General features: G+C 36.6%; 3 protein-coding genes and 1 non-coding gene across 4 annotated transcripts; 2 read left to right on the forward strand and 2 right to left on the reverse strand.

Moving 5' to 3' along the window:
- The first annotated feature begins 7,429 nt into the window (after positions 1 to 7,429).
- On the forward strand, positions 7,430 to 14,364 carry LOC140798191 (glutathione hydrolase 3-like). The gene is made up of 7 exons (XM_073151960.1): positions 7,430 to 7,660; positions 7,767 to 8,110; positions 11,456 to 11,974; positions 12,160 to 12,395; positions 12,502 to 12,766; positions 13,055 to 13,192; positions 13,821 to 14,364. Exons 1-7 carry the CDS (start codon positions 7,549 to 7,551, stop codon positions 14,097 to 14,099), a joined length of 1,893 nt encoding a protein of 630 aa, XP_073008061.1. The 5' UTR covers positions 7,430 to 7,548; the 3' UTR covers positions 14,100 to 14,364.
- A 501-nt stretch (positions 14,365 to 14,865) lies between these two features.
- On the forward strand, positions 14,866 to 15,064 carry LOC140780812 (U2 spliceosomal RNA). The gene has a single exon (XR_012107574.1). It is a non-coding gene; the product is annotated as a U2 spliceosomal RNA (small nuclear RNA).
- A 1,308-nt stretch (positions 15,065 to 16,372) lies between these two features.
- Positions 16,373 to 16,750, reverse strand: LOC140780285 (uncharacterized). Its single transcript, XM_073125714.1, has one exon. The coding sequence runs from the start codon at positions 16,748 to 16,750 to the stop codon at positions 16,373 to 16,375; it is 378 nt and encodes a 125-aa protein (XP_072981815.1).
- Positions 16,751 to 19,511: 2,761 nt separating this feature from the next.
- Positions 19,512 to 24,155, reverse strand: LOC140783768 (uncharacterized). The gene is made up of 4 exons (XM_073130807.1): positions 23,630 to 24,155; positions 22,455 to 22,968; positions 20,212 to 20,486; positions 19,512 to 20,072 (listed from the first exon to the last, which is right to left on the reverse strand). Exons 2-4 carry the CDS (start codon positions 22,959 to 22,961, stop codon positions 19,913 to 19,915), a joined length of 942 nt encoding a protein of 313 aa, XP_072986908.1. The 5' UTR covers positions 22,962 to 22,968; positions 23,630 to 24,155; the 3' UTR covers positions 19,512 to 19,912.
- Positions 24,156 to 25,499: the final 1,344 nt, after the last annotated feature.

Here is a 25,499-nt window from a genome sequence, read left to right on the forward strand (position 1 = left end):
ATGAGTATATAAATATATCCTCGATAATATATGAATGTACTGTAGATATCATGTCATAACTGATCAAGGTATATAATTCTTAATGATGTATAAACAAACATCCATATTATACCATCATTATAACTATCTCTCAAATATGACACATAATACATGTCAACCATGACCATACTATGATATCAAATGCATCCGCATATGATGCATATTGACTATTCGATAATTAGGTATATCAGATGATAATGAAATCGTATGCAATTCTTAATATCACAATCATTACCGACATCTCGGTATAATATCATCATACCAGACCATTATGCATAGTCAACATCCGGTACCCGGTCTCAATATCATGCCTAAAGGCTCAGAGCATACTCTATCATCCGCAAAGAGTATCTCAATCATAATCATACCCTGTCATCCACTACGGGATACAACATCCCTTCAGATTAGACATCCTTCTAGCTGATAGAAACACGTGAAGATAATATAATGCGATGCAATCTCGAATCATACATCTATCACATGCATGCTCATACTAGTTTATCACATGTATATTCATGCTAAGAATTATCTCGGCATAAAGTCATAATAATATAGTCATCTCAAATCATCTCTATATATCACGAGCATACTCATGTCCTATATCAGCATAATTAAATGAATGCTAAAATATGCTCGACTGAAATCATATCTAAATAAAATCATATAAACATGCTAGAGGCCCAAAACATGCATATACATAAATATATAATATATCATAATTTGAGAAAGACGTCTAGGGGATAAGACTACACATCTGATTAGAAAATACAAACCACGTATTCCTCATATCCGTCAATCGAGTGTCAACTATCGCTAACAAGATCCATAGGGTCTCACATAAGGAGTTCGGGATTTATTTAGATAACATAAAATTAGCCGTTTATCTAATTAAAATATGTTCATGTAAAATATGATGATTTATTAGGTTTTAGAATTTCTAATTATCTTTATAATTAGTTAGATTTACATTATAAATAGACGTCTAATGTTAAGAATATACTATTATTATAAAAGGGTCAAATATAAAATAAGAATAAAAAGGGTGCTCCTTTTCAGATAAAAGTAATCTAAGAATGACATATAAAATAAAAAGCTAAATATATAATTATAATTATAAATAAACATATAAATATAGATAAATACCTAATTATAATTAAGTTGCGGTTCTCACTCTATCTTGATTAATTAGGGATTATGTAGTCTTTACTTTATAAAATAATAAATACTAAAATAAGCATAGTTGTTACAAAATAATAATATATATAATAAATTATAGAATTACTTAAAATGTATATCGTAAGAATATTAGTATATAAATCTAATAATTATAGTTTACAAATCTGTCTATTAATCTAATAGAAATATAAATAATTAAATAAATAAATATAAGTATTACCTATATTTATGTGTAATAGTTTATAACCTAATTAATTATTAATTATACTAATTATAATTAATAATAATCATATTGGAGAATATATATTACTATTAAAATAATTAATATCTAAATAGTCTATTTGCATTAATTAAGAAAGAAATACCTAAATAAATAAATAAATAAAATAAAAATATTGCAACTAGTGCTAGGCCGAGCCCAGCACTCTTGTAGAAACAAGAGGAGACAAAGCTGAGAAAGAAGAAGAAGAAGAAATGAAGAAGAAGAAGAAGAAGAAGAAGAAGAAGAAGAAGAAAGGAGGAAGAAGAAAGGAGGAAGAAGAAGGGAGTTCTTTGATGGTGATGGAAGGGAAAGAAGATGAGTGAATATAGGGATAGGGATACTTGCGATTAGAGAAGAGAATAGGACGAAGGGAAGAAGGGGTTGCTCTTAGAGGAAGTAGGGCAGCGACAAACGAAGAGAAGAATCTAACCAAAGATAGGCTAGGGTTCGATGTAAAGCTAGGGCAAGAAGAAGAAGAAGAGAGAGGAAGAGAGTTAGGGAGAAAGAAGATACATTTATAATATGACTCAACTAGGGTGCACTCCACAATACTAAGAGGCTACCTTTTGGATCCAAACAATAAAAATAAATCTCTAAAAATCAAGTATTCTTGCCGTAGCATGTTCGAATGCGCCCGAAGCCATTCGAACGTGCAAATCCTGCTCTCTATCTTTGCAAACTCATGCAGGTGTTCGAATAGGTGCGTTCGAACAGGCCTGAGGACATTCGAACGCACAAATCTCGTTCTCTGTTTTTGTGAACGCGTGTAGGCATTCGCATGGTGCGTTCGAACGCCCCCCGACAAAAAGCCTTATTTTTCTAAAGCAATTTTATTTCTTCCGATACAACTTGATCCAGCTCTAGTTGTATCAGAAGAAAAAGAGAAAGAGAGAGAGAGGCGCTGAGGGTTGGTGATGGCTGAGGCGGCGACGGGGCCCGCCGTGCCAACTGGCTCGGCCGGGTTGGCTAGGCCGGTGGCTGGGGGCACGTGGTGCCCTCAGCAGACGCCAGCCCAAAGCTTGCACGAGTGTGGCCGACCACGTCATGCCATTTCATTTTTTAGGGATAGGTTGTTACACATAACATAATTATGCATGCCATACATCAAAAGAAGCACATAAACTAGTGTCTTGAAGGGTAGTAAAGAAAGCGACATGACCTTTGTCTAACACTATAGCTTATTCATACATCTACCGATGCTTAGTTCTTGTCTCGTGAGATGGTCCTAAATGAAAAAAAACTAGAATTAGTAAAAATAATTTTACAACAATTGTCTTTAATTGTAAGTTTACTGATAGTGATCAATTTTTTAGTTATTTGAGGAACAACTAAAACATTAGTTAAGCGAAGGTAAGAATTTGGACAAAAGAAACCAATAGAAGTAACGGAAAAGATGCACCATAACTGATAGTGACTTTGTCAGAACCAAAGTATGTGTTAGAAGTGTCCAAATTAACAGTATCATTTGTCATGTGGGCATTGACTCCTGTATCTATAAACCAATCTGAAGGAGATGAATCATTGATAGTATATTAAGCAAAAGACTCCGCAAGATTTTTCGAGGACTCAAGCTTATCATAACAATTCCAGCAATAAGGAGCAATGTGACTATCACGATCACATTTTTGGCAGAGGCTTGCTAGAATAGAAGGTTGCGATGCTCGCATGTGATTGTAGTTATGAAGACTTCCTTGATTATGACCATTACGCCTACATCACACAACGATGATCGTGGCCACCAAGATTATTTGAAGAACCACATCATAGTAAGTATGGATTGCGATTTGTGAGAGTGTAACACCCGTTTTAAAAAAAAAAAAATTCAGCGCACACCTCCCCCACCTCTCGCAGTTGGTCACGAGAGATGGGAGAGGAGTGCGCCGGAGTGGAGCTAACTCCACTCCGTTGCCCTCTCCACCTCTTCTCTATTTAAACCCCACCTCTTCCCCTCGAGTTCTCTTCTTTCGCAATCCCTCTTCTTCGCTCTTCCCTTCTCTTTTTTCTCTCCCGAGCCGCCGAAGTCCTCGTCGCGAGCAACAAGTCACCGGAGCACCGGCAGTCAGCCAAAAACCCCCTCACCTCGATCCTCAGGTTAGCCTCCATCCCCTCTTTAGTTTAATTTAAATTTAGCCTAGTAAATCATGCGTAATTAGGATTTTATCTATGTCTGCCTTCACCAGAGAAATTCGCCCGCCGACGACCTCAGGTCAACAACCCACCGGTCCGGGAAGTTTCCCAGCTTCAACCCCTTGCTGCAAATTGGGTACCCACGGGACGTGAGGGAGGCGATGCCATGTCGCCTCCCGCCGTCGGGTTTCTTTGGCACAAGCGACAACCACCGGCGGTGGTGGCCTTGCTCGTCAACCTCGACTGACCCACCTCTTCACTTGGAAGAGGTACGCACCCGAGATGAGGGCTTCGAGCTCACCTAGCACTGAGTCGAAAGCTCCATAGCCGCCGGCAATGGAGCTCCTCAACTCTCACCCTCCGGCCGCACTGGTCTGAGGTTCTGATTATTCCTGCACCCAAGTCGACCTAGTCGACTTGGGGAGGAGTTGCCGGAGCTGGGGGCTGTCGGTGACGGGGATCACCGGCAGCAACACCCTTTCTCCTCTGCTTCTTCTTCTTTGGCGAGGAAACGAGGAGAAGGTGGGGGTTGGGCCAACCCGCACCGCTCTCTCTAGGCTGTGGCGTGGGCTGCGCTGCAGCCCACGTCCTCAGACCCTCTCTAAGGTCTCGGTGGACTGGGCTCTGAAGCCCAATCCACTCCCTTAGTTTCTGGTGGGCTGAGATAGGCCTGCATCCCACCTTGAGCCCAGTCCACTATCTCTAGTCCAGTGGGCTGCAAGTAGGTCTGTAGCCCACTCTCTCTCTCTCTCTCTCTCTCACCTAATTGGCTGGGCCTTGAGCCCAGCCCAACCTTTAACATTTTAATCCTAGACTAATTTATTATGAGTCTGTTATTTTTCTTAAATTCTGTTAGCTACATAAATTGTAATTATTATAATTTTCTCAACCATGTTATTAATAAAATTAGGAATTATACAAAATCAAAATAGGTATTTGAATTTATTAGTCTTTTCAATTATCTTCACACTTATAATGTGAATGACTCTAAATGACCATTATTATTTTTAATTAAGACAAATAATATCTCGGACCTAGAAGGGGCATGATGACTTGACGTCATCCTCACCTTCCTCCGGCTTAATCTTGAAATTCACGAAGAGCCTACTGATTAGGAGAGTAAGACGGATTCTAGAAATATCCCAGGCGAGTAGAATTCTATAATAATAGTCTACGAAGAATGCATACTTATGTCATTTCTTACCTGTATTAATTAAATGTTGTTTTTCTTGTGAAAATTACATGACATTTCATACTTGCATTTAATTACATGTCAATTCTTATTTGCATTATTTATCACTTAATGCACTTGTTTATAATACATGTTATTTTAATGATTCTACTAAATAAATAATAGAGGTCATGGCACCACGTGCACGTATCATTGTTAGTCAAGTCCCAGCTAGGCAGTGCCTATTTCACCCACTCAATTCGGGGTTAATGGTAGAGTGTATTATATAGTATTATATTAGCGGTCTACACCTGAGGTCGGTAGCTGGTGGAGCATTCAGATGATTACACTCCCATAGTTGGAGACTAGTCTAGTATGATATTAGAAAAGATGATTGAGAGGTAGGGATTGTAGTTCTAGCGGTACCCGATGACGCAAGGTCAGGGCGTCTATCGAGCTGTGTGCTCTTATCCACCGTATGTGATAATTCCGCTCTGTGCGATGATTACTAAAGTGGTGTTGATGGGCCTACGACTGGGGTCTTTAGTTTGATGGCCACACACAAACGGTCATATGCAGCGTCGTCAGGCATGTATGGGCGATAATACCGCTAGATGACTAGTCCCTCTCGATTTTATGGTGCTTTGTGAGATATATCATTGTGACTCGACTTCTGTGTGGATTTCTATATAAAATGAGCTATAATGATGAAAGTTATTAAAAGTCATAATGTACACTTTCCCTGATATGTTATAGGATTGTATTTCTATTTATCATGTAATATTCTTAGATTATTATTGGATTTTACTTGCCGGGCCCCATGCTCACTGCCATTTTGGTGAAAATATTTCAGAGTTGATTATGGAGGATGCGGATATTGAGGAGTAGCAGATTCATTCATCTATTTTAGTATTTGTTTATTCTATTATTTCTTTTAGTTGGACTTAGCCCCTGCGAGGATATTTATGTTTTAAAATTTGTGTTGGACTTATATTCCTAGAGGCTTGTTGAGGCCTGTGATATTGTAATTCTGAATTATTTGTTGAATTATTATGGTATTTCTTGACTTATTCAAATATTTTGTGAGATTATTTTACTGACAAGTCACGTGGAAATTCTCCACGTGAGGAACACGTGAATTTTGGAAGTAGGTATTTCAAAGAGCATGGTAGTTGAAAAGGTGGAGAACTCGGAGCCAAGACCTCTGAGGAACCAATGTACTTTGTCAGTATTTTCTGCTGCACGGTCCATTGCAACGAGCTCACCACATAAGGATTTGAATGCACGAGCATAGTCACCATAACCCTTGGAAAAACTTTTTAACAAGCTGGAGATCATCTTTGACACGAATCTCAGTAAGTTTTGAATTTGTGAGGGAATGAGTGTTCAAGTGCTTTTCATGTTTTATGACTTGTAGTGAGGCTAGGAATTTTGGACACAGCTTTTTGAGAAAGAGATAAGTAGAGAAGATTAACGACAACTTGATCAGTTTGCTTCCATTCTTTGGGTCGGAAATAAGGGTGTAATTAACTCAAGCCTGATCAAGCTTGAATTAAAATTTTGAGCTTTTATTTATGATCGAGCTTGTATTAAAGTTATTTTAATTCGAGCTAATTTTGAGCTCAAAGCCTAAACGAGCTTATGGATAAGCAATTTCAAATCTAAGCTAGTCATTTTTGGTTCCACTATTGTTCTCCCAAATTTCTGGTAACCGATTGTCTGGCCTCATATTTTATTCAGTACGCATGACATTGGAGATTACGACGTACCGTCAAGCAAATATTTAATCAGGGAAAGGCACGACGTATCTATTGTAGGAAATTGGTGCTAGCAATCCTTTAGAGGATCAATATCATGGTGGAAGTGGGGTAGCATCTCCATTCTCTAATCGCCCTTGTGGATCCCACTCGGATAATTAATAAGGTCACACTTGGCGTCTAAAGCAAAGCAAGCGAACCAAAAACGACCGGTAGTACCTGTAGCGGCAAAACTTCCGCATTCTTTATGCGTCTCTTCGGAAGAAGTTGGGAGTTTACAAATGGATTTTTAAGATGCTTCCACGCCACTCAGTTTGTAAAAGACCTCGTGAACTTAACATAGTGTGCAGCTTTTGAATCAATTGATAGGGATCCGGCAACCATAAGTAGCTAGATAGCCATTGGAGTAGATAACTTTACCCTTCAAGTGTGTTTCATCTAAAGTTAACTCACCAGTTTGAGTAAATATAATTTTACCTCTTCTCTTTTTTTTTCCTGGCTGAGTCACATTGAACTTCCACTTCGAAATAATATCTCTTCGTTAGAAATAAAATTATTTTTATAATTTACAGTTCACTTAAAAATTTAGGAGCCATAATTTTAATTTTAATTTTAATTTTGTAAAATTTATCGCTTTCTACTTATATGACAAGCAGTTGTCTTTCCTTTGTGTGCCCGCGAGGCACAATTGGAGGAGCGTATGGGAATCAATTACGTCCACAGCTAACACATTACTTCACGAAAAAATCCTCAAAATAAACTTTATTTACGACGAGTGCCGTCCCAAATAATAGCTCAGAAATTTTATGGCCCCGGCCCCGCCACCACGAAGGACTATCTTGTAAATATATTTTTATGTTGAGATTCTTATATCGTTCAAGTTACTCAACCCCCTTCCCCTAAACTGATATAACCAAACAACCAGATTCCTCTGGTCATAGAATCGTTTTCCTCCCCTTTCTCTGCCGAAAGAATCGTAATAAATAAGATCACCGCATCTCTCGGTCACCACGCCGATGGCGGCGCACGCCGACCTCGAATCCTCCCTCCTTGGCTACCGTCCGCCGCCGCGTACCTCCCCCTCCACCACCCGTCGGCTAGCCTACGCCCTCGCCTTCCTACTCCTCTGTATCCATCTCTCTTCCTCTCTCTCTCTCTCTCTCTCTCTCTCTCTCTCTTCGAGCTTATCTTCGAGGCTTTGTCACTAACGCAATGTTTTGCTCTTGATTGGTAGCTTTAGGTCTTCTCGTCGTAGTATTCCACGGCGATCGGGGCGGGGAAGAGCGAGTTCCTGCCCCAAACCGGAGGTGGGGGGGCACGGCGGGGCCGGACGCAGTGGAGTCGGAGATCGGGGTGGTGGCGGCGGACGACGGCCGGTGCTCGGAGATCGGGGCGGCGGCGTTGAGGAACGGCGGCCACGCGGTTGACGCGGCGGTGGCGGCAGCGCTGTGCCTCGGTGTCGTCCACCCCGTATCGAGCGGGATCGGCGGGGGAGCTTTCATGGTCGTCCGATCGGCGGATTCCGGCGACGCCGTGGCGTTCGATTCCAGGGAGACGGCGCCGTCCGCTGCGTCGAAGGTGAGTGAGCAGTCTTATCACTCTCTCTCTTCCCCCATTCTTTTTCGTTGTTATAATTTTCTATACCGATTTTACCCCTCTCTAGTGGATTTATTAACGAGTTTGTCCGCTAGGCAGTGGACGGGTGGGACCGTAGGATCCTAGGCCCCGTAGGTTTCTTTCTTTTCTTTTCTTTTCTTTTCTTTTGAAATCCATCGCGTCTTTGTTTTTTATTATCGTTGACCCTGTATTTTGTCTTAAATTATTCAAAAACACTATGATATTAGTTTTCTTAACTTTCGATCATCAAATATAGATGAATTAAGATAACAATAAGTATAAAATAAAAATAATATCTTGAAATATTATTTTTAGATTAAGTTAAAATTAAATGGAGAAATATATTTTAAAGTCAAACGAGTAGTATTTTTGGTTTTAATTATTTTATTTCTAAAAATAATATAGTATTATCTATTTTTAACTCTCCAGTATTATTCAATTTTACCCCTCTGTTAGCCTCAGAGAATGGAACAGGATATCTATAAAGGGCTCCAATATAAATTGGTATCTTGCCACATAGTATATTCTACGCTATTTTAAGAAATGAAAAAGGAAACGAAGTGGACACTTTCATGGTGATGCTTAAATGTCAGGTCGCACACAGTTGCAATACGAAATCCCGTCTCGGAGGTCCACTGCACTCACTGTCACGTAGATTTTATAATTTAGTGCATAAAATGTGGATACTTAAAAAAATTAGGATTAATAATATTTACACCCTCAAAATTATACTCTGAGTTTTTAGGAGATATACGTAGATTTTTTTAGTTAAATTTTATTCTCATATACTTATGCCTAAAATTAGTTTTAATCTTATATACTTTAAAATGTCTTAAATCATACACTTGCGACTAAATTGATACCATTAATTTTATGTCTAAATTAACAGGGCGTAAAATGGTCAAAATATTCTATTGATTTGTTAGACAAAATCAACAGAGTTTTAATTTTTTTTTTTTTTACTTGAGCTAACTCCATCTTCCTTCCTAAATAAAGTTTTTGAGATGGAAAAACTATGGAAGAGGCCGGTGAAAAAGAAAGCAACTGAAAAAAAAAATTAGGTATCTAAAAGAAATAAAGGCTTATATAAGAGGAGAAAGACAATTCTATCCATAAAAGAATAGAAAATAAGGAAAATGAGCTCGTCATTTTGTTTTTGAATTATTTGGGCAAGCCACATTAATTTATACAGAAAATTTAACAGTATCACTTTAGTTGCAAGTATATTGACTGATTTAAAATTTTATATATTTATTTTATGATTTTCTAATTTAAATTTTTATATATTTAATTTGTGATTTTCTAAAATATGCAGATAAAATAATTTTGAGCATATAAATATATTTAACCATTTTTTTAACAATGTCTCCTATTTAGATCTAACTAAAATAACTAACAGTTATTCTCATATACTTATGCCTAAAATTAGTTTTAATCTTATGTACTTCAAAATATCTTAAATCTTGTACTTGCGACTAAAGTGATACTGCTAATTTTATGTCTAAATTAACAACTAAATGGCCAAAATATCCTGTTGATTTGTTAGACAAAATTGGTAGAGTTTTAATTTATTTTTTTTACCTGGGCAACTCCATCTTCTTCCCTAAATAAGGTTTTTGAGATGGAAAGACTATAAAAGAGGCAGGTGGAAAAGAAAGCCATGATAAAAAAATTATGTATAAAAAAAAAATAAAGGCTTATATAAGAGGATTCTATCCAGAATAGAAAATGAGAAAAATGAGCCCGTCATTTTGTTTTTGAATTATTTAGGCACGTCAGAAAATTTAACAGTATGACTTTAGTTGCAAGTATATTAACTGATTTAAAATTTTATATATTTAATTTGAGATTTTCTAAAATATACAGATAAAATAATTTTGAGCATATAAATATATTTAACCTTTTTTTAACAATGTCTCCGGCTTAGATCTAACTAAAATAACTAACAACAGTTACGAAATATACTAAATGACTAGTATACTCTTATAAACATAGCAGCCCCACGTGAGTTACAAGCAAAGATAATATAATAGAAAGTGGCCCCGCGTGAGTCAGAGCCTTGAGGGAAGGGAATATAAAAGTGGCCCCGTTCCTCGGAGCATATCCCGTGGCTCTATATTTGGATATTTATATTTTCTATTTTAAATTAGTTAATAGGTTATCTTAGTGTTATTATTTTTTAATAAAATAAATAAGGTTAGAAAACTCCGATTGAGATCTTCAAAATAAGACTAATATTCACTAATTTTAAGAGTAATTTTAAATTACTAATTTTCTTTAATTAAACATATTAAAATTATATTACATGAAATAAATATCGAAATAAATATTACATGTCATTACTAAAACTATCAAAATTATATTACACAAAATAAGTAGAAATAATAAATATTTAATAGTATGCTAAGTCATCTCCATAGCCATAATTTTAATAATTTATCGTTCGTCATAAGAAAATTAAGATAGAGAGAGGCTCATTTTGAGCTTCAAAAATATACTGATTGAATACTTATATTTGAGGCACATGAATAAAAAAATATAATTATTATTTGATGTATTTTATGTCTGATTTATTTCATATGATGTATTTTATGTCTGAGATTTTTAAATATCTAATATATTTTATATTTGATGTATTTTAATATTTACTATTTAAATTTGAAAACAATTTTGAGTCATTTTTCTAATAATTTTAAGAGATATCAATTTATGTAATTTAAATTTTTTAAAATTTAAATAAATTCAAAAATAATCTAATATTAAACTCATTTTAAAAGTACGGTACTACTTTTGTTAAAAATAAATTAGTAAAATAAATTATATATTCAATTTAACTAATTAAATTATTTAATAAAAGATACAGATGAAATTAAAATTATTAGATTAAATATTTAAATTGACAAGATTAAAATTTTAAAATAATATGTGGTCGGGCTCTAAATTTTTTGGTGGGGCTCAAAAAAAAATTGTGGAGCCCGTTGGAGATTAGCTCTTTTTTCTGCTGCCAAACCAATTGATCAAAAAGTTTCTAACCATACAAGGACAAATGCTAATGCTGTAGCTTGTTTGGGTGTTGGTTAATCAGTGTACCATATCAGGATTTTAGTTGACTAGGACTCAATATATTTGATGAATTTGATTTCTATGATCAGATTCGTGTCCATAATTTCTATAATCATCTCAGTTGACTTGCAAGTTGCAAAGGGCAAGATTCTTTCCCCATTCTTAATTAAAAAATATCTGCAATTGAATGTTTATTTCATATTGTGCCTTAATGATCAGAGTTTGGTTCTGCTACTGAAACAGAATATGTATGAAAACAAACCATCGTCTAAGGAGAAGGGTGCACTTTCAATGGGCATCCCCGGAGAATTAGCTGGTCTCCATGCAGCTTGGTTGAAGTATGGAAGGCTCCCATGGAAAGATCTCTTCCAGCCATCCATAAAGCTTGCACGAGAGGGATTCTTAGTTGTGCCTTACCTTGCACAGGCCATCAAGTCAAATGAGCATGACATATTAACTGACCCTGGGTTGCAAAGAGTTTTTGCTCCAAAAGGGAAGCCGCTGGAGACCAATGACACTTGCTACAATCCTGCACTTGCTAGCACATTGGAGGTGATATCAATTGAGGGGCCAATGGCATTTTACAATGGCAGCATTGGTGAGAAGTTCATCAAGGATGTGACAAGTGCTGGTGGGGTTGCAACAATGGAGGATATGAGAAATTATAAAGTTGAAGTGAAGGAGGCAATGGCAGCAAATGCCATGGGGTTCACAATACTCGGAATGCCCCCACCGTCAAGCGGAACAGTAGGAATGTCTCTGGTGGGTTCTGCTTAGCTTAAGACTTCAAGTTTTAGTATTGTGCAGCCTAAAAATTTTGAGTTGTTCTCTTCTTCTAACTTCCTATTTATATTAGCAAGAACAAAGTAGTCGTGAAATTAAACTTATGACCTAATGTATTTCATATTAGTCATAGAAGTTTAACCAGAAACTTTATTCTATGTTAGGTTCTGAACATTTTAGGTAGCTACAAGTCATTGGATGCAGTGAAAGGGCTGCTCGGCCTTCACCGGTATATTGAAGCATTGAAGCACATGTTTGCTTTAAGGATGAATCTCGGCGATCCTGATTTTGTCGACATTAGGGAGAATGTGATCAACATGCTTTCATCTTCTTTTGCTGAAAATCTTCAGAAAAAGATACTTGACAACACCACATTTGGCCCGAGCTACTATATGGCAAAGTGCGTTTGCTGTATGACTGACTCCTTTGTTGCTTCTAATTCTTCTACTAACTGTTAATTACTAAATATATTGCACGTTACAATACTATTGTATCTTGCATTACAGATGGAGTCAGCTAAGAGATCATGGAACCAGCCATCTTTGTGTTGTGGATGCTGATCGCAACGCTGTGTCTATGACAACCACTGTTAATTGGTACTTTGGAGCTGGTGTACTCTCCCCATCAACAGGTATTGTGCTAAATAATGAGATGGATGACTTCTCTACACCAGCAGATGCAACTCCAGATCATCTTCCACCAGCACCGGCAAACTTCATCGAGCCAAAAAAGAGGCCTTTGTCCTCCATGACACCTATTATTGTTCTCAAGGTATCGCATACTCTCTTGAATGTATGCTTATCATTTCAATGTTCACCATTCTGAGAAGTCACAAGCTTTGCACACAATACAGAGCAAGCATTAGCTGATTCATCACACCAAGAGGAGTTACTTCTTTTTCCATGTTACAAAATATAACATATTTTCCAGTTAGTAAACTGCAACTTAATTGACATCTTCCGTGGTGTAGGGAGCAATCTAAATTTGGTAACCATAACCATTTTTACGAAGAGTACAATACTATCAAGTGTATGTGATCATTGGCAGCTGTTTATGCAGGACAATCAGCTTGCAGGAGTTGTTGGTGGTAGTGGGGGAATGAAGATAATTCCTGCAGTTATTGAAGTTTTCCTGAACCACTTTATTTTAGGACTGGAACCTCTGGCAGCTATTCAACGACCTAGGGTGTACCACGAGGTAAAATTTTGGTTGCTCAGACCTCTGTCGGTAAACTATTCCCTAAAACATTTCTCTTAGGACAAATTAATCTCTTTGCCACTCTCTTACCTCACCTAATAAAATTGAAGGACAGAAATTAATGAAATATTTCTCCATTCTCCTTGCATTTCTATGCACAAAAGTTCAATCTTGTGAGTTAATGATTATTTGGAACTACAGTATTGTTGAATGCAGGATAATCCATGATCAATCGTAACTCATTATAAGTAGGCTTTCTGCATTGCATTGGTATTGTGATGAACTGATGATTCACTCAATCCAAGGGACAACTAAAGAACTGGTTTCTTTCTCCTTTTCCTTTACCTTTGATAAAGAACTAGATTCAAAGACTGATGGCTCAGAAAGGCGATTACGACATCAGAATTAAACATTGAAATTTGTCGTTCATCTAACTCATGCCAACATTGCTAAATATGATCAGACATCTGGATTTACTGATATTACTGATCCACATCTAATTGTGTGTCAATTATTAAATTTTTTTCTCCTATTCCATTTGAGCCTGATTGGACTTGATCTTACTTAGATATGCCAATTAAATATCTAAGTTTACATGATAACATCTACCATTTTCATGGTGTTGCAGCTGATACCAAACGAAGTACTCTACGAGAACTGGACAGCTATAGATGGTGAACAAATCAAGTTCAAGGATGCAGCAAAAGTGTTCCTAGAGGAGAGGGGCCATCACCTTCAGAGTGTATCAGGAGGGGCTGTGTGTCAACTAGTTGTGCATAATTTACAAGAGTCAGTTGTAAGTTCAAAAGGAAGTGATAAGATGATGAGAATTAACGATGGGGTCTTCTATGGGATGCTCACTGCAGTCAGTGATCCAAGGAAAGATGGAAGTCCTGCAGGATTGTAGTGTTCAGCTTGTTCATAGGGGAAATTCATTTCCCCTAAAAAAGGTGGTAGACTTGAAGAAGCTTTTTATGTTCAGAACATACTACATTCAAGGGGATAAATGTATGATTGGTTGGTAATTAAAATTAATCCAGTTAGATAATACTTATCCCTGTACAGAAGTTCTAGTCCTGGATGGACTGGATACTAAGATGTAAATGGTTGATGTGTCATAACAATTTGCCAGCCTAAGTTATGGATGCCTAAGTGATTGAACTTTTTTATTATCTATGGTCAATAGATGTTGGTAAATAGGCTAATCCCATTTACCTTATTTTAAAATAACAGCTAAACATTACAATAATTTTTTTAATTCTAAAATATAAATACTATTCATAAAATATACATCTTATATCACATATTAGTTTAATTATTAATTTATCCTCGATATATATCCTATCAACCTACTTTATATTAAATCAAAAAATATTCATGATAATTTTACAAAAAATAAAATATTTTTTCCATATTTTCCGTCACGTTATATTACATTAAAAGTAATTTTTATATTCCTATTTCAGAATATAAGTGAATATAGAAAAAAAAAATTATTTCTATAATAAAAATCTAATTTTAGTAAAAATAAAGAAATAGAATACATATTCTAGAATATTGACATTATTAATACGAGCACCGTTTAGTAATGTTTTAGTCCCACATCGACAAGGAGAGAGACTAGTAGAAGACTGGAGTGGTTTAAGAGGAGAGGCAGTGGACCGATAGAAAGCATACCTTTCTCGGCCTTTTGGCTAAGATCAAGTGTAGTATCTGTTCTTATCAGTTTAATATCTGATACGTGGGCCATCGGCCCACCACGATATTAAATTAATTTCTTTTGGGGGAGGGCCCACCTCACGGTAGCTTGCTACTGGGGCCCTCGAACGTCGCCCTTGCGTTGCACTACTGCGCGGGCCTGGCGCACCCCTACCAATACTTAATTTTAAAAACTTCTTGGAATTCACGAGCCCAATAGCACCTAATTCGAATTAATTGGCAGCCGTATTATAATTAAGTCACAATTTACTTGTTAAATTATGGAGTTTTTTTTTGAATAATTGCCACTAATATTTACTATTTTTTCTTGTAAAAAATAAAATAATTTTTTGTATTATGATATCCTATATTATAGGATATCTTTCTATCTATCACAATTATAATACTTTCAATGGTAATTATGTAAAAATCTCTAAATTACAATGTCAGTGTAATTTAATCTCAAGTGTCCATTAGTTTTTGAGTAAATATTATTCACAAATACTCCTAAGGTTCGCTGGCATCGCCTTCTCTTGGCGGCGCCTCTTCTCAGCATCGCCTCCTCTCCTCCTTCGTTAGTAAGTCGGCGCCGCCTTATCCTCCGTCACTAAGTCGGTAGCGACTCCTCCATCAGCAAGCCTCCTCAAGTCGTCACCACCTCCTTCACCTCCACCTCCATTGGCAAACCTCCACCACTTCCTCCTCTTTCTCCTTAAGCTCTATCGACAAGCTTCCTCCACTACCTTCTTTGTTGACAAGCCTCCTCCATCACTTGCTCTCTCACCTTATCGTGGTTGACTAGTTTCAAGCTTGAGCTTGACATCGGCTCAGTCCAACTAGGCTAGTGTATGGCTTGATAACAAGCTTCATTGAAGCTCAAGCTTTGCTCGGGCTAAATCTAGCTTGGCTCAAGTTGAGCTAAGCCGAGTCAGATTATCAAAATATGCTCGAAATTAATTTTGAGTTGAGCTGGACCTGAGTTATAGCCGGCTCGTTTACACCCTTGTTCCTGTCCGACCTCTCAAAAATTGCATTGCAATAGCATACCCTCAAGTCGTGCCTTTGTAAATCTGCTCTCTCCCAGCAACCCCTAGCATGCCCCTCCGTGGGAAAAATAGTGAGCCAAGGGCAGTATTTTAGTTGCTTGGCCCAGCATTTTAACACTGCACTGTAGTCGACCACCGTCGTTAATTGTCCAATTTAATTATCAGAGACCGGTTGATCGCATTATCCAGCCAATGGAGTCTGAAATTATTATATAAAAAAAATAGCCACCATCAGTCCATCCATTGGCCCTTTGAGCTATATTGCATTGATTACAGTAAATATTATTCACACAAATACAAATACTCAGTGGTATGTTGGGCTAAGTAACTCCTTAATTGTGACCAGCCCTTAAAATTTATCTACGTATTACATTTATAGTTTTTATGCCCAAAACGTGAAAATATTAATCAGAGCGATCAATCAATAGTGAGAGATCTACTCCTCTTCTTCCTCCTCATCCTCCCACAACCCAATCGCTCTAGTGAAGCAAACCGAGCCGACGACCACCACAACGGCGAACACCGGCGGGATCAAGACATCCACTTGAGACTGGCCGACGACGTTAGCCGGCACGCATATCTTCTCCCACGGCGGCTCGTCTAACGGCAATGCTACGTAGCCTTCACCGCATGCACCCGTCAACGGCGAGGACGGCGAGACCGCCCACACGAACGCGATCTCCGGCACGAAGGCCGCCACCGCCACCGTCACGGTTATGACGGCCGTCCATTGTACGGCGTAGAGGAGCAGCGGGCGGCTGCGGCGGAGATCTTTGTAGAGATTTGTTAGGGTAGAGAAGAAGGAGAATGGCATGCCGTTAATCTGAAGTTGAGAAGTTTTGATTTAGGCAAAGGTTCTTCTCATTTGAAGGTTTAAGTATAAGTTATATATATGGTGGAGTTTCAAGTTATTTAAGAGGAGTGAGGAAGGTCTCTTTCTTTCTCTTTTTTGGGAAGTAGAGTAGTTGACCAGAGGCACCAGAGGAATAGAAAATGTCAACGACTCCTCTCACTGTTTATTTGGTTCAGTTATGGCATGGCGCCATCATTCAAATGGAAGTCATAATCTCATACTTAATGTATTGCTTACTTTTCTAACGTAAACTAACACTTTTGTTTACTTTTGGTTCTTGCTCTAATTTATGTAATCTTTTTCTTCTTTTTTTCAGTAGCAATGAGACGAAATCATCTAGTCTTGTAATAAGGTTGTTAGTTGTACATAAGTTTATTTGTACAAAGGGGAAAAAAACAACTAGTGGTTAAAATGTAAATTAGATTACAGAGATAGGCTAACCATTTGCACAAGTAATTAATGGTTCAAATTCTTATGAGAATGGATTAAGTTGAGTGTGTTGTTCATTCTAGTTTATTTTTATAGGAGAATTGACTCAGATTACTCAGCCTATAGTGTATCGGTTCTTGAATATAAACATTAAAAAGATATGAGTACTGATAATGACTTCCATTTGTGGATCATAAGTAAAGATTCACAAATCAAATTTAGATTAATTTGAGCTCCCAGAACCCATACTTAGAGGAGTAGGTTGTGCACAAGAATAGCAACCTAATCCAAATGCATATGGTCACAACCAACCAAATTAGATTATATATGGTTGTTAGTCAACTCATGCTGAAGCTAATTGGCTGCGAGGTCTTCTTGATTAGTATTGCTCCTACAACTTATCAGAAGTTTTCTAGAGTACAAAATTTCAATCTAAATGCAAAAAAATAGAAAATATTCTTATATATACTTCAGATTATTTTAGCCAATTTACAAAATAAATGGCTTATACAATTGGTTACAATATGTGAGCTACTAATCAACTCTAAGGATCTTCTTCATGACTAAGGAGGTCATGGTTCAACTCTAACTACAAATAATATTTTAGAGAAACTGAGATTCATTGTAACTTTTGTTTGTTGGTCTCTCTGAACTGTTAACTGCGCTTCAAACATTATATAGTGCCAGTTAGGATCTTCAAACCAGAAGGCATCTAAGATAACACTAGGAATCGTTCTTAAGGTGCACTTTTTTGTAGTGATTCCTCTGTTGTGGAAGGGTATGAGATGTCTGGACAAGAAGTTGGTGAAATATAAGCTTGTGACTTCTTTATCAGGTTTTGTTGATAAAGAATAATTTGCAGGCTAGTTATAACCTTAGAGGGTTCCAATGCCATCTTTTGTAGGCAGGATATATTTAAGACATTTCAAAAGAATGAGAGAATTATTTTACTAGGATAGCTTTTGTTAGCATTCTCATGCGTCAAGCCTTTAAGATAAATATCGGATGGTTTTAGTTATGAGGGTCAAACTTGAGAAAATTCTGAAGGAATGACATCTTTTGGGCCATCGATGATTTGAGGGTGGTATTAGGAGATTGAACTTTGTCTAAGATGTAAGTGATATACGCGGTTGAATGGGCTTTTAGATCTTGAATTTGAATCGAACTTGGTATTTTACCAAGGATTGGGATAGAACAGATCAAATACCAATCAAACTTCCATTGGGCAATTGGTGATTGAGCTGCAATATTGAATCCAAACTTATTTATCAAACATAAAGCTTGTGGGGTGCTGGCTGCTAAAATCCTGGTATTAGAGTCTACTTGATCTGGTGTGCTTCGAGAGAATGAAGTAATAGGGAATGCAGTTATTTATAGGAAACTGAATGAGAAGTTCCATCTAACATTGTTATTGAAACTAGACCGAATTAGGTGGTCGGACCAGTGAATTGACTACCAAATTGTTTCGGTTTTATTATCGGACAAGATAAGCAAACTGATCCGGTAACAATCGGCCAATCCGTCCATTTTTTTTGGGGATCCAGCCGGATCTCTTACTTTTGCAAACTTACCTATTATCATTGATATTAGTTAGTCTATTCTTTATCCTAAGGATATTTTAGTCTGAAAATGTTTAGTTAATAATACATTTGTCTTTTAAAATTTTGTGACCGTTAATTTACCAAATGGATTTTGTGGTTCTATTGAATTTCATTTGTCTTGCTAATACTGTATTTATGTATTGAAAATGTTTAGTTAATAAATTCTTGTTGTGTTACTATTCAGGAATTGATCAATATGCTATTAGTTGTGATATGAAAAGGTACAAGTTTTTAAAATTTGATGCTGTTAAACATAAATACTAGAAGTTAAAAATGGCTAAGTAATAGAAGACGTTGGGGTTACACTCCTTTTATAGATTTTTTTTTTGTTGAAATTATTTAGAACTATCTATATATTATTTAAATATTTTTACTTGTTAGAAAATTAGCAATTTGAACGAATAAATCACCTTCTGATAACTATGCTCTCTAAAGTTGCTTGTTCAAATTTATTTGGGAATAGTAAGTAGCTGTTTTGTACCTAACCTCTAAATTTTCATTTTCCCCAAGGAATAGATCATCTAGCAGGTTAGAGCGTTAGAGTTTGCCTTTTTTTTTATTTTTTTTCCTTTTGCCTTAAGACACATTGAACATTTCGGTCATCTGTTATATATGATATGAGAGAGCAATTGAAAATGTTTATGGTAAATGACCATATACATGAAACACGGCATATACACACACTAGCAAAATGAAAAAGAACCACTTACTTCCACCATTTATAGCCACTTCTGATGCCACAGTACAGTTTTTCTCATTGCTCCCCTATGGGGAGCACTACTCAAAGCACTGAAACAATATAGACGCCAGGTATACGGAAGCAACAAGAAGCCAATAAGACTCTCTACTATCATGAAGCATATATCATGCTGATGCAAAAACCCAAAATAATGCGCCTACACCAAAAAGATCGCCAACACACTGACAGACCAATTGAAATACTGCAATACTACTGTATACGTACTTCTTCTTCAATCCAAGCATCCAAATGTAGCAAAGAGTTCAACATCCAAGAGAAACAAGCAACAGGTGCACAACATAACAGTTTCTTTGTGCTTTATTTATCTACAACCATCCTCACCCTTGGTGCCAATTAAGAAGCCTCAGCTGTGGAGAAATGCATTTTTCCAAGTGCCTCCCTCATGAAGCTACTTCCGCATTTAGATTCTTGGCTTCCAATCCCAAATTCCAACATATCTGCATTAGATTTTCCATATCCATCCAGGAGTAATTTGTCCCCAGCTGCTTGCAACCTGAAGAATAGAAAGTTCAACTTACTATCCTTTAAACTTGAATAACTAGGCAACTGAATAACAGAGATGACATCAGAGAAACTAAACAAAGATGACATCAAAGACTAAACAGAGGATGACAAGAAGAAAGGAGCAAGACCTTGTATCGGGAGGAAGAGTAGCATTGTCGATACAGCTTTGATTCATATGCCTCCTCTCATTACCACCTCGAGAGGATTTGCTCTTGTGCTTCTGCTTGTGGTTCTTTTTCTTAGACTTTGGTCGCTGCTGATGATACTTCTTCACTGTATGCGACATGGTGGTGGTAGGAGGATCATATACCTCTGGAGCCCATTTCACATGCAACTTCACAGTTGGGGGAATCCCATTTTGTGCCCGGCCTCCCTTCATAGCAGAAACTAGCTTCAAGGAAGTCTTAATAAGGGAAATGAAAAGGTGTCAGTCTTAAATTTGGCATGGAATTTGAATCTGTACTTTCTGACATCAGAACCTCAATGAATATTTCATTGATTGTCCTGCTTATTGGCACAAATTGATACGTATCGTGCCAGTAAAATATGACACCAATATAGAGGGATTATCTCGATATTCCCTCATAGCCACCATACTGACGCATACCACTAGAAATTGAACATATCTTACTTTAAATAAATCTAACTGGGAGCCCTTTTCATCTCTTTTGATACCTTTTGTATTATAGTGCTTGATCTATACATATTATACTTTAAATTAATTTTTAATTTTCTAAAAAATTAAAATAAAATTATGAGATTAAAAATCTAATTGTGTATGTTACACAAATACATAATGTTAAAAGGATTTTATATTAGCTCTTAAAATCTATTTTGAAGCTCTAAAAATATTTAAAGATTTTTTTTGTTGATATATCAAGACTATTCAGTGTGTCGCCAGCTCAACACGGCACATGTGCCAGTGATACGTACAGTGTTGAGCTAAAGTCAGCATGCCTTTGGCATGGCAATTCTTGGAATATTTCATTCAAATATCACATGAGCAATTAGTAAACTTTTCACATAGAGTTTGTATAATGTTATAACATTTAGGATCCTAAACTAATAGGTTCACTAAACCTGATATATCAATATCAATACTATCGTGCATGAAAGATTACATTAAATGTCACACATATAAAACTTATTAGCTTTTAATGTCAGAAATCCAGAATAGCACATTAAATAAACAAGATAAGATAAAATTTTCATGTAGATTTTGTATATTATTATGTCCAGAATAATAGGTTCAGTGGAAAAGAAACCAAGGGGCTTTTTAGTTGAGTGAAATAAGTGGGTTATTCTGGATAAACCCCCTTTATTGCAAAAAATGTCAACCGCAAGACAAGATAAGATTTTGGAATAGGAAAAATGGAAAATAAAATAAACCTCCTTATTCCAAATATCTTTATCCCATATTTTAGTTGGGATAAAAAATTTGAAATATCTAACCCACTTTCAAAAATGCAAATGACCAATTTGCCCTCATTGTTTTGTATACTATTTATGGTGATATATTATGGTTTATATTCAGGTTGAACAATATAATATAACTATAATGTATAATGAAAAATATTTTGATATGTGATGTCCATTTGTGATGGTATTTATATTATGTAAATTAGAATACACTAAGTAGAATTATTTTTTGGCCAAGAATTATAAAAATTAACCATGAGAAGAAAATATAATAGTTGTAAAATAAAATACCATTTATATTTATTTTAAATATATTTCCATTCTTTCTCCAAAATTGAGAAGAATAATAGATATCTATATTTACATTAAACTAGGAAAAAAGTAATAAGATCAATTTGATCATTTTTATCCATTATTTCAACTTATCACGACCAAATACCATCTTATCACATATTATTATTCCAGCATTTGTCTCTCTGTTTGCAACCAAACATCCGAAGAGATTTTGCAATAAAAATTTCTTTTACTCCGGAATAAATTCTCATTTTATCCCAATTCCAAAAAAAAAATTATCCTTGACCAAACAGGCTTCTAAGAGTATTAGCAATTTAGATCTCAACATCTCATTCAACAAATAAATCGTCTGTTTAATCCCCAAAAATCCATTACCAGAGCAGGATGTGGTATGCTGCATAGAGCACCAAATAAGTTCAAATATTTTTCACCATAATTATATTCTAGCTTCTCAAGAAGCAGCAAGCTATTCATATGTTTAAGCATTTGTCTGGGCCACTGAATATCAGATGTCAATTTGTTAAGTTAACTTCTTGAGCAGCTCATCAATTCGGATCTATAAGCAACCTAAATAGCAAAGACCTAGAGGACACCGCTAAAATAACACAATACCAACTACCAAATAAACTAGCATACATGGTAGCTGCGAGGAACTTACAGGAAATGACATTGATCGTTCAAAGGCAGGATTTCCAACTGCATTTGAGTCGTATATGTCTATGCTTGGTAAACTGTCATGCCCGTCCGAAGATGAAATATCCTTATGGACCTCTGCAGAACAAGGAAAAGTTGCACATTTCTTCAAATCTTTTTGCTTTTTCCCATCCAAGGAAACAGAATTGGAGAAATCTTTGCAGATTTTGATCTCCTCCAAGTTAACTATTTCATCTTGATCAAAAGTTGCATTAAGGACATAATGTTGTCCATGAATGTATGGAAAATGCCCACCAGAAGAAGCACCCTCCGATTGCTCCACTACCTCCTCTGTCTTCCAAACAGAAGCACTAACAACCTCCGGCGGTATCATATTAGCAACATTCTTCATATTGCAACTAGGACTCTTATCTTCAACATGCGAACTTTCAAAACAGGGGCGGCTGGACACCCATGATGCACTGTAAGTGTCTTTCACAGCTGTTTCAGAACAAGGAGCGGAGTCGTCCATCCAGGTGCTATTGCACAGAAACAGTCAAAGGCACAAGCATCACAAGTGGAAATAAGCCGTCCAACAAAAATTGCCATAAATAATCTTAAAACCGGTGAGGAACATATCATGAATACACCAAATGCCATAGTAAAAGCCAAAAATAGGTTGATACAGAAAGCGATTATGCACTAGCAGTAGCGGAGAGCAATTTTTTCCTAATCAAACAAGTACGAACTCTAGCAGCAAAATCAGGCATAGAACATCTTCTAGTGGCCAAGACAATCTTCAACTAAAAAAAATGCTGACACAACAAAAGGAACTCTTAGGACTACAAACAAGATGTGAGCTGCCTCTAAAAGAAGGTGCCGAAACAACAGCCAGAAACTCAAAAGCATGAGCATGAGGCAAAAAGGCATAAGCATGAGCATGAGGCAAAAAACTAAGATTACTGATATAGCATTGATAACATATCCACTTGTGATGTTTCACTCTTATTGTCACTTCTCCGCATACCATTACAGGTAAAATACATCATTTTGATCTTGCTAAAATATATCATTATAATCAATTTGCTTGACTGAAAAATTCATCAGATGCATTTCCAATATTGTCAAAAAGGTGCATCAAAGCAAGCTGACCAAAAGTCATCTATTAAAAATAAATAAATAAGACAAATCAGCCGTTACCTAATCCAAACTTCCAACTCCCACCAAGGGATTGAAAAGAAGAAGAATCCCAACTCCAAACCCAATCGAAATCTTGTTTCTCGAAGCTCACAAGCAAGATCCAATTCAAGAAAAGGTATAACCGCACAAGTACTTCCACAGATCAAGGTCAAACGCCGAAGAGAAGAGAGAAGAAGAGGGAAAAGGAAAACCTAGAACAATCGTATCACCATGATCGGAAGCTACTATTGACTCAAATTACCACGCCGATTCCATTTTTCGAGATGTTTCAGACGATGAGAGCAAGATCCGCCATGAATCTTAGTAGCCGAAGGGATTAGCGTCGCGAAGCGGTGGAGGAACTCCCCGAGCACCGAAGGCATCGTCGATGCTCACAGGGAAGATAGAAACCCTAGATCGAGATCTATAAACCCTAATCCGATGCTCACGAGGTACCAATTTAGCCCATCAAACACGAAAGAGATAGAAAAGTTTGGAGGAAAACGAAGATGAGAATGGAAGCTATCGAATGGATTGGATCGATCTCAGTGGAAGAGGAGGGTTTATAGGAAGATCTGGTCATCTGGTCAAGCTGACTGGCAATTGGCGGTTGGATTCCATACGTTCACCGACACGTATATTTGAAAGCAGACGTTTGTCTCGGGCAAAAGAGACCGCATAAAGAATTTTATGATCTCGTATGGCTCTATTGACTGCCTGAAAAATGGACGGTGGATGGTAAATTTGCATAGAATATATTGTACGGAAACATGTAGATGTACACCAACAAAAGTGGATATTTTTAGTGTCGCGTCCGAGTCACGTTGGAAGAGTATATCAATCATAAGGAACAGCGAAGATGCCAATGGACGGACCGGATATCAACCAGAGATGATCACTGAGCAATATTAAGATGGATAGTGGATATATATATACACTACCATATAGAAAAAATATGGAAATTCCATTTTAAATTTTCAACCACTTATTCTATTTTGAAATAGAGTTAGAATTTTTTTTTAATAGAGTTAGAAGTTGAAAACTAGTCTGTTAACTCCGCTAATAGTTCTTATTTTAGAATAAGAGCTAACATCATAATAATTTTATTCTAAATATAAATATTATTCATCAATAGATGATGGAGGTGATGATAGAGTAGAGACCGAGTAATTGATAGAGGTGGCTCAGTAATAAATGATGGTGGTTTGCGAATGAGGATGCAATAAATAGTTGAAGGCTATGATTGGCCTACAACTGTGGTAAAAACCGTAGACGGTTTAATATAAAGAGACGAAGAGGAAGAAGTATGCCTTGCCCCTACGGGACTAAGGGGATCGGCGGTAGAGAGAGATTAAAAGATAGACGAGACCGTAGAGGTTGAAAACTAGTCTGTTAACTCCGCTAATAGTTCTTATTTTAGAATAAGAGCTAACATCATAATAATTTTATTCTAAATATAAATATTATTCATCAATAGATGATGGAGGTGATGATAGAGTAGAGACCGAATAATTGATAGAGGTGGCTCAGTAATAAATGATGGTGGTTTGCGAATGAGGATGCAATAAATAGTTGAAGGCTATGATTGGCCTACAACTGTGGTAAAAACCGTAGACGGTTTAATATAAAGAGACGAAGAGGAAGAAGTATGCCTTGCCCCTACGGGACTAAGGGGATCGGCGGTAGAGAGAGATTAAAAGATAGACGAGACCGTAGAGGTCTACGGCCTAGTTGAGAGAGATGCCAGGGCAAAAGCCAATTAATCTTTCATGCTTAGCCCTATTTATAGAGATTAAATCAAAAAGTTTAAAATAAATTTAACTAAACCAGTCTTCCTTATATTTCTTAGATTAACCTTCGATTTGCCGCAGATATATTTCGAATCTGGAGA

The sequence above is a fragment of the Typha latifolia genome, chromosome 1, assembly GCF_019914945.1.
Source record: "Typha latifolia isolate L0001 chromosome 1, TyphaL0001v2, whole genome shotgun sequence".
NCBI lineage: Eukaryota > Viridiplantae > Streptophyta > Magnoliopsida > Poales > Typhaceae > Typha > Typha latifolia.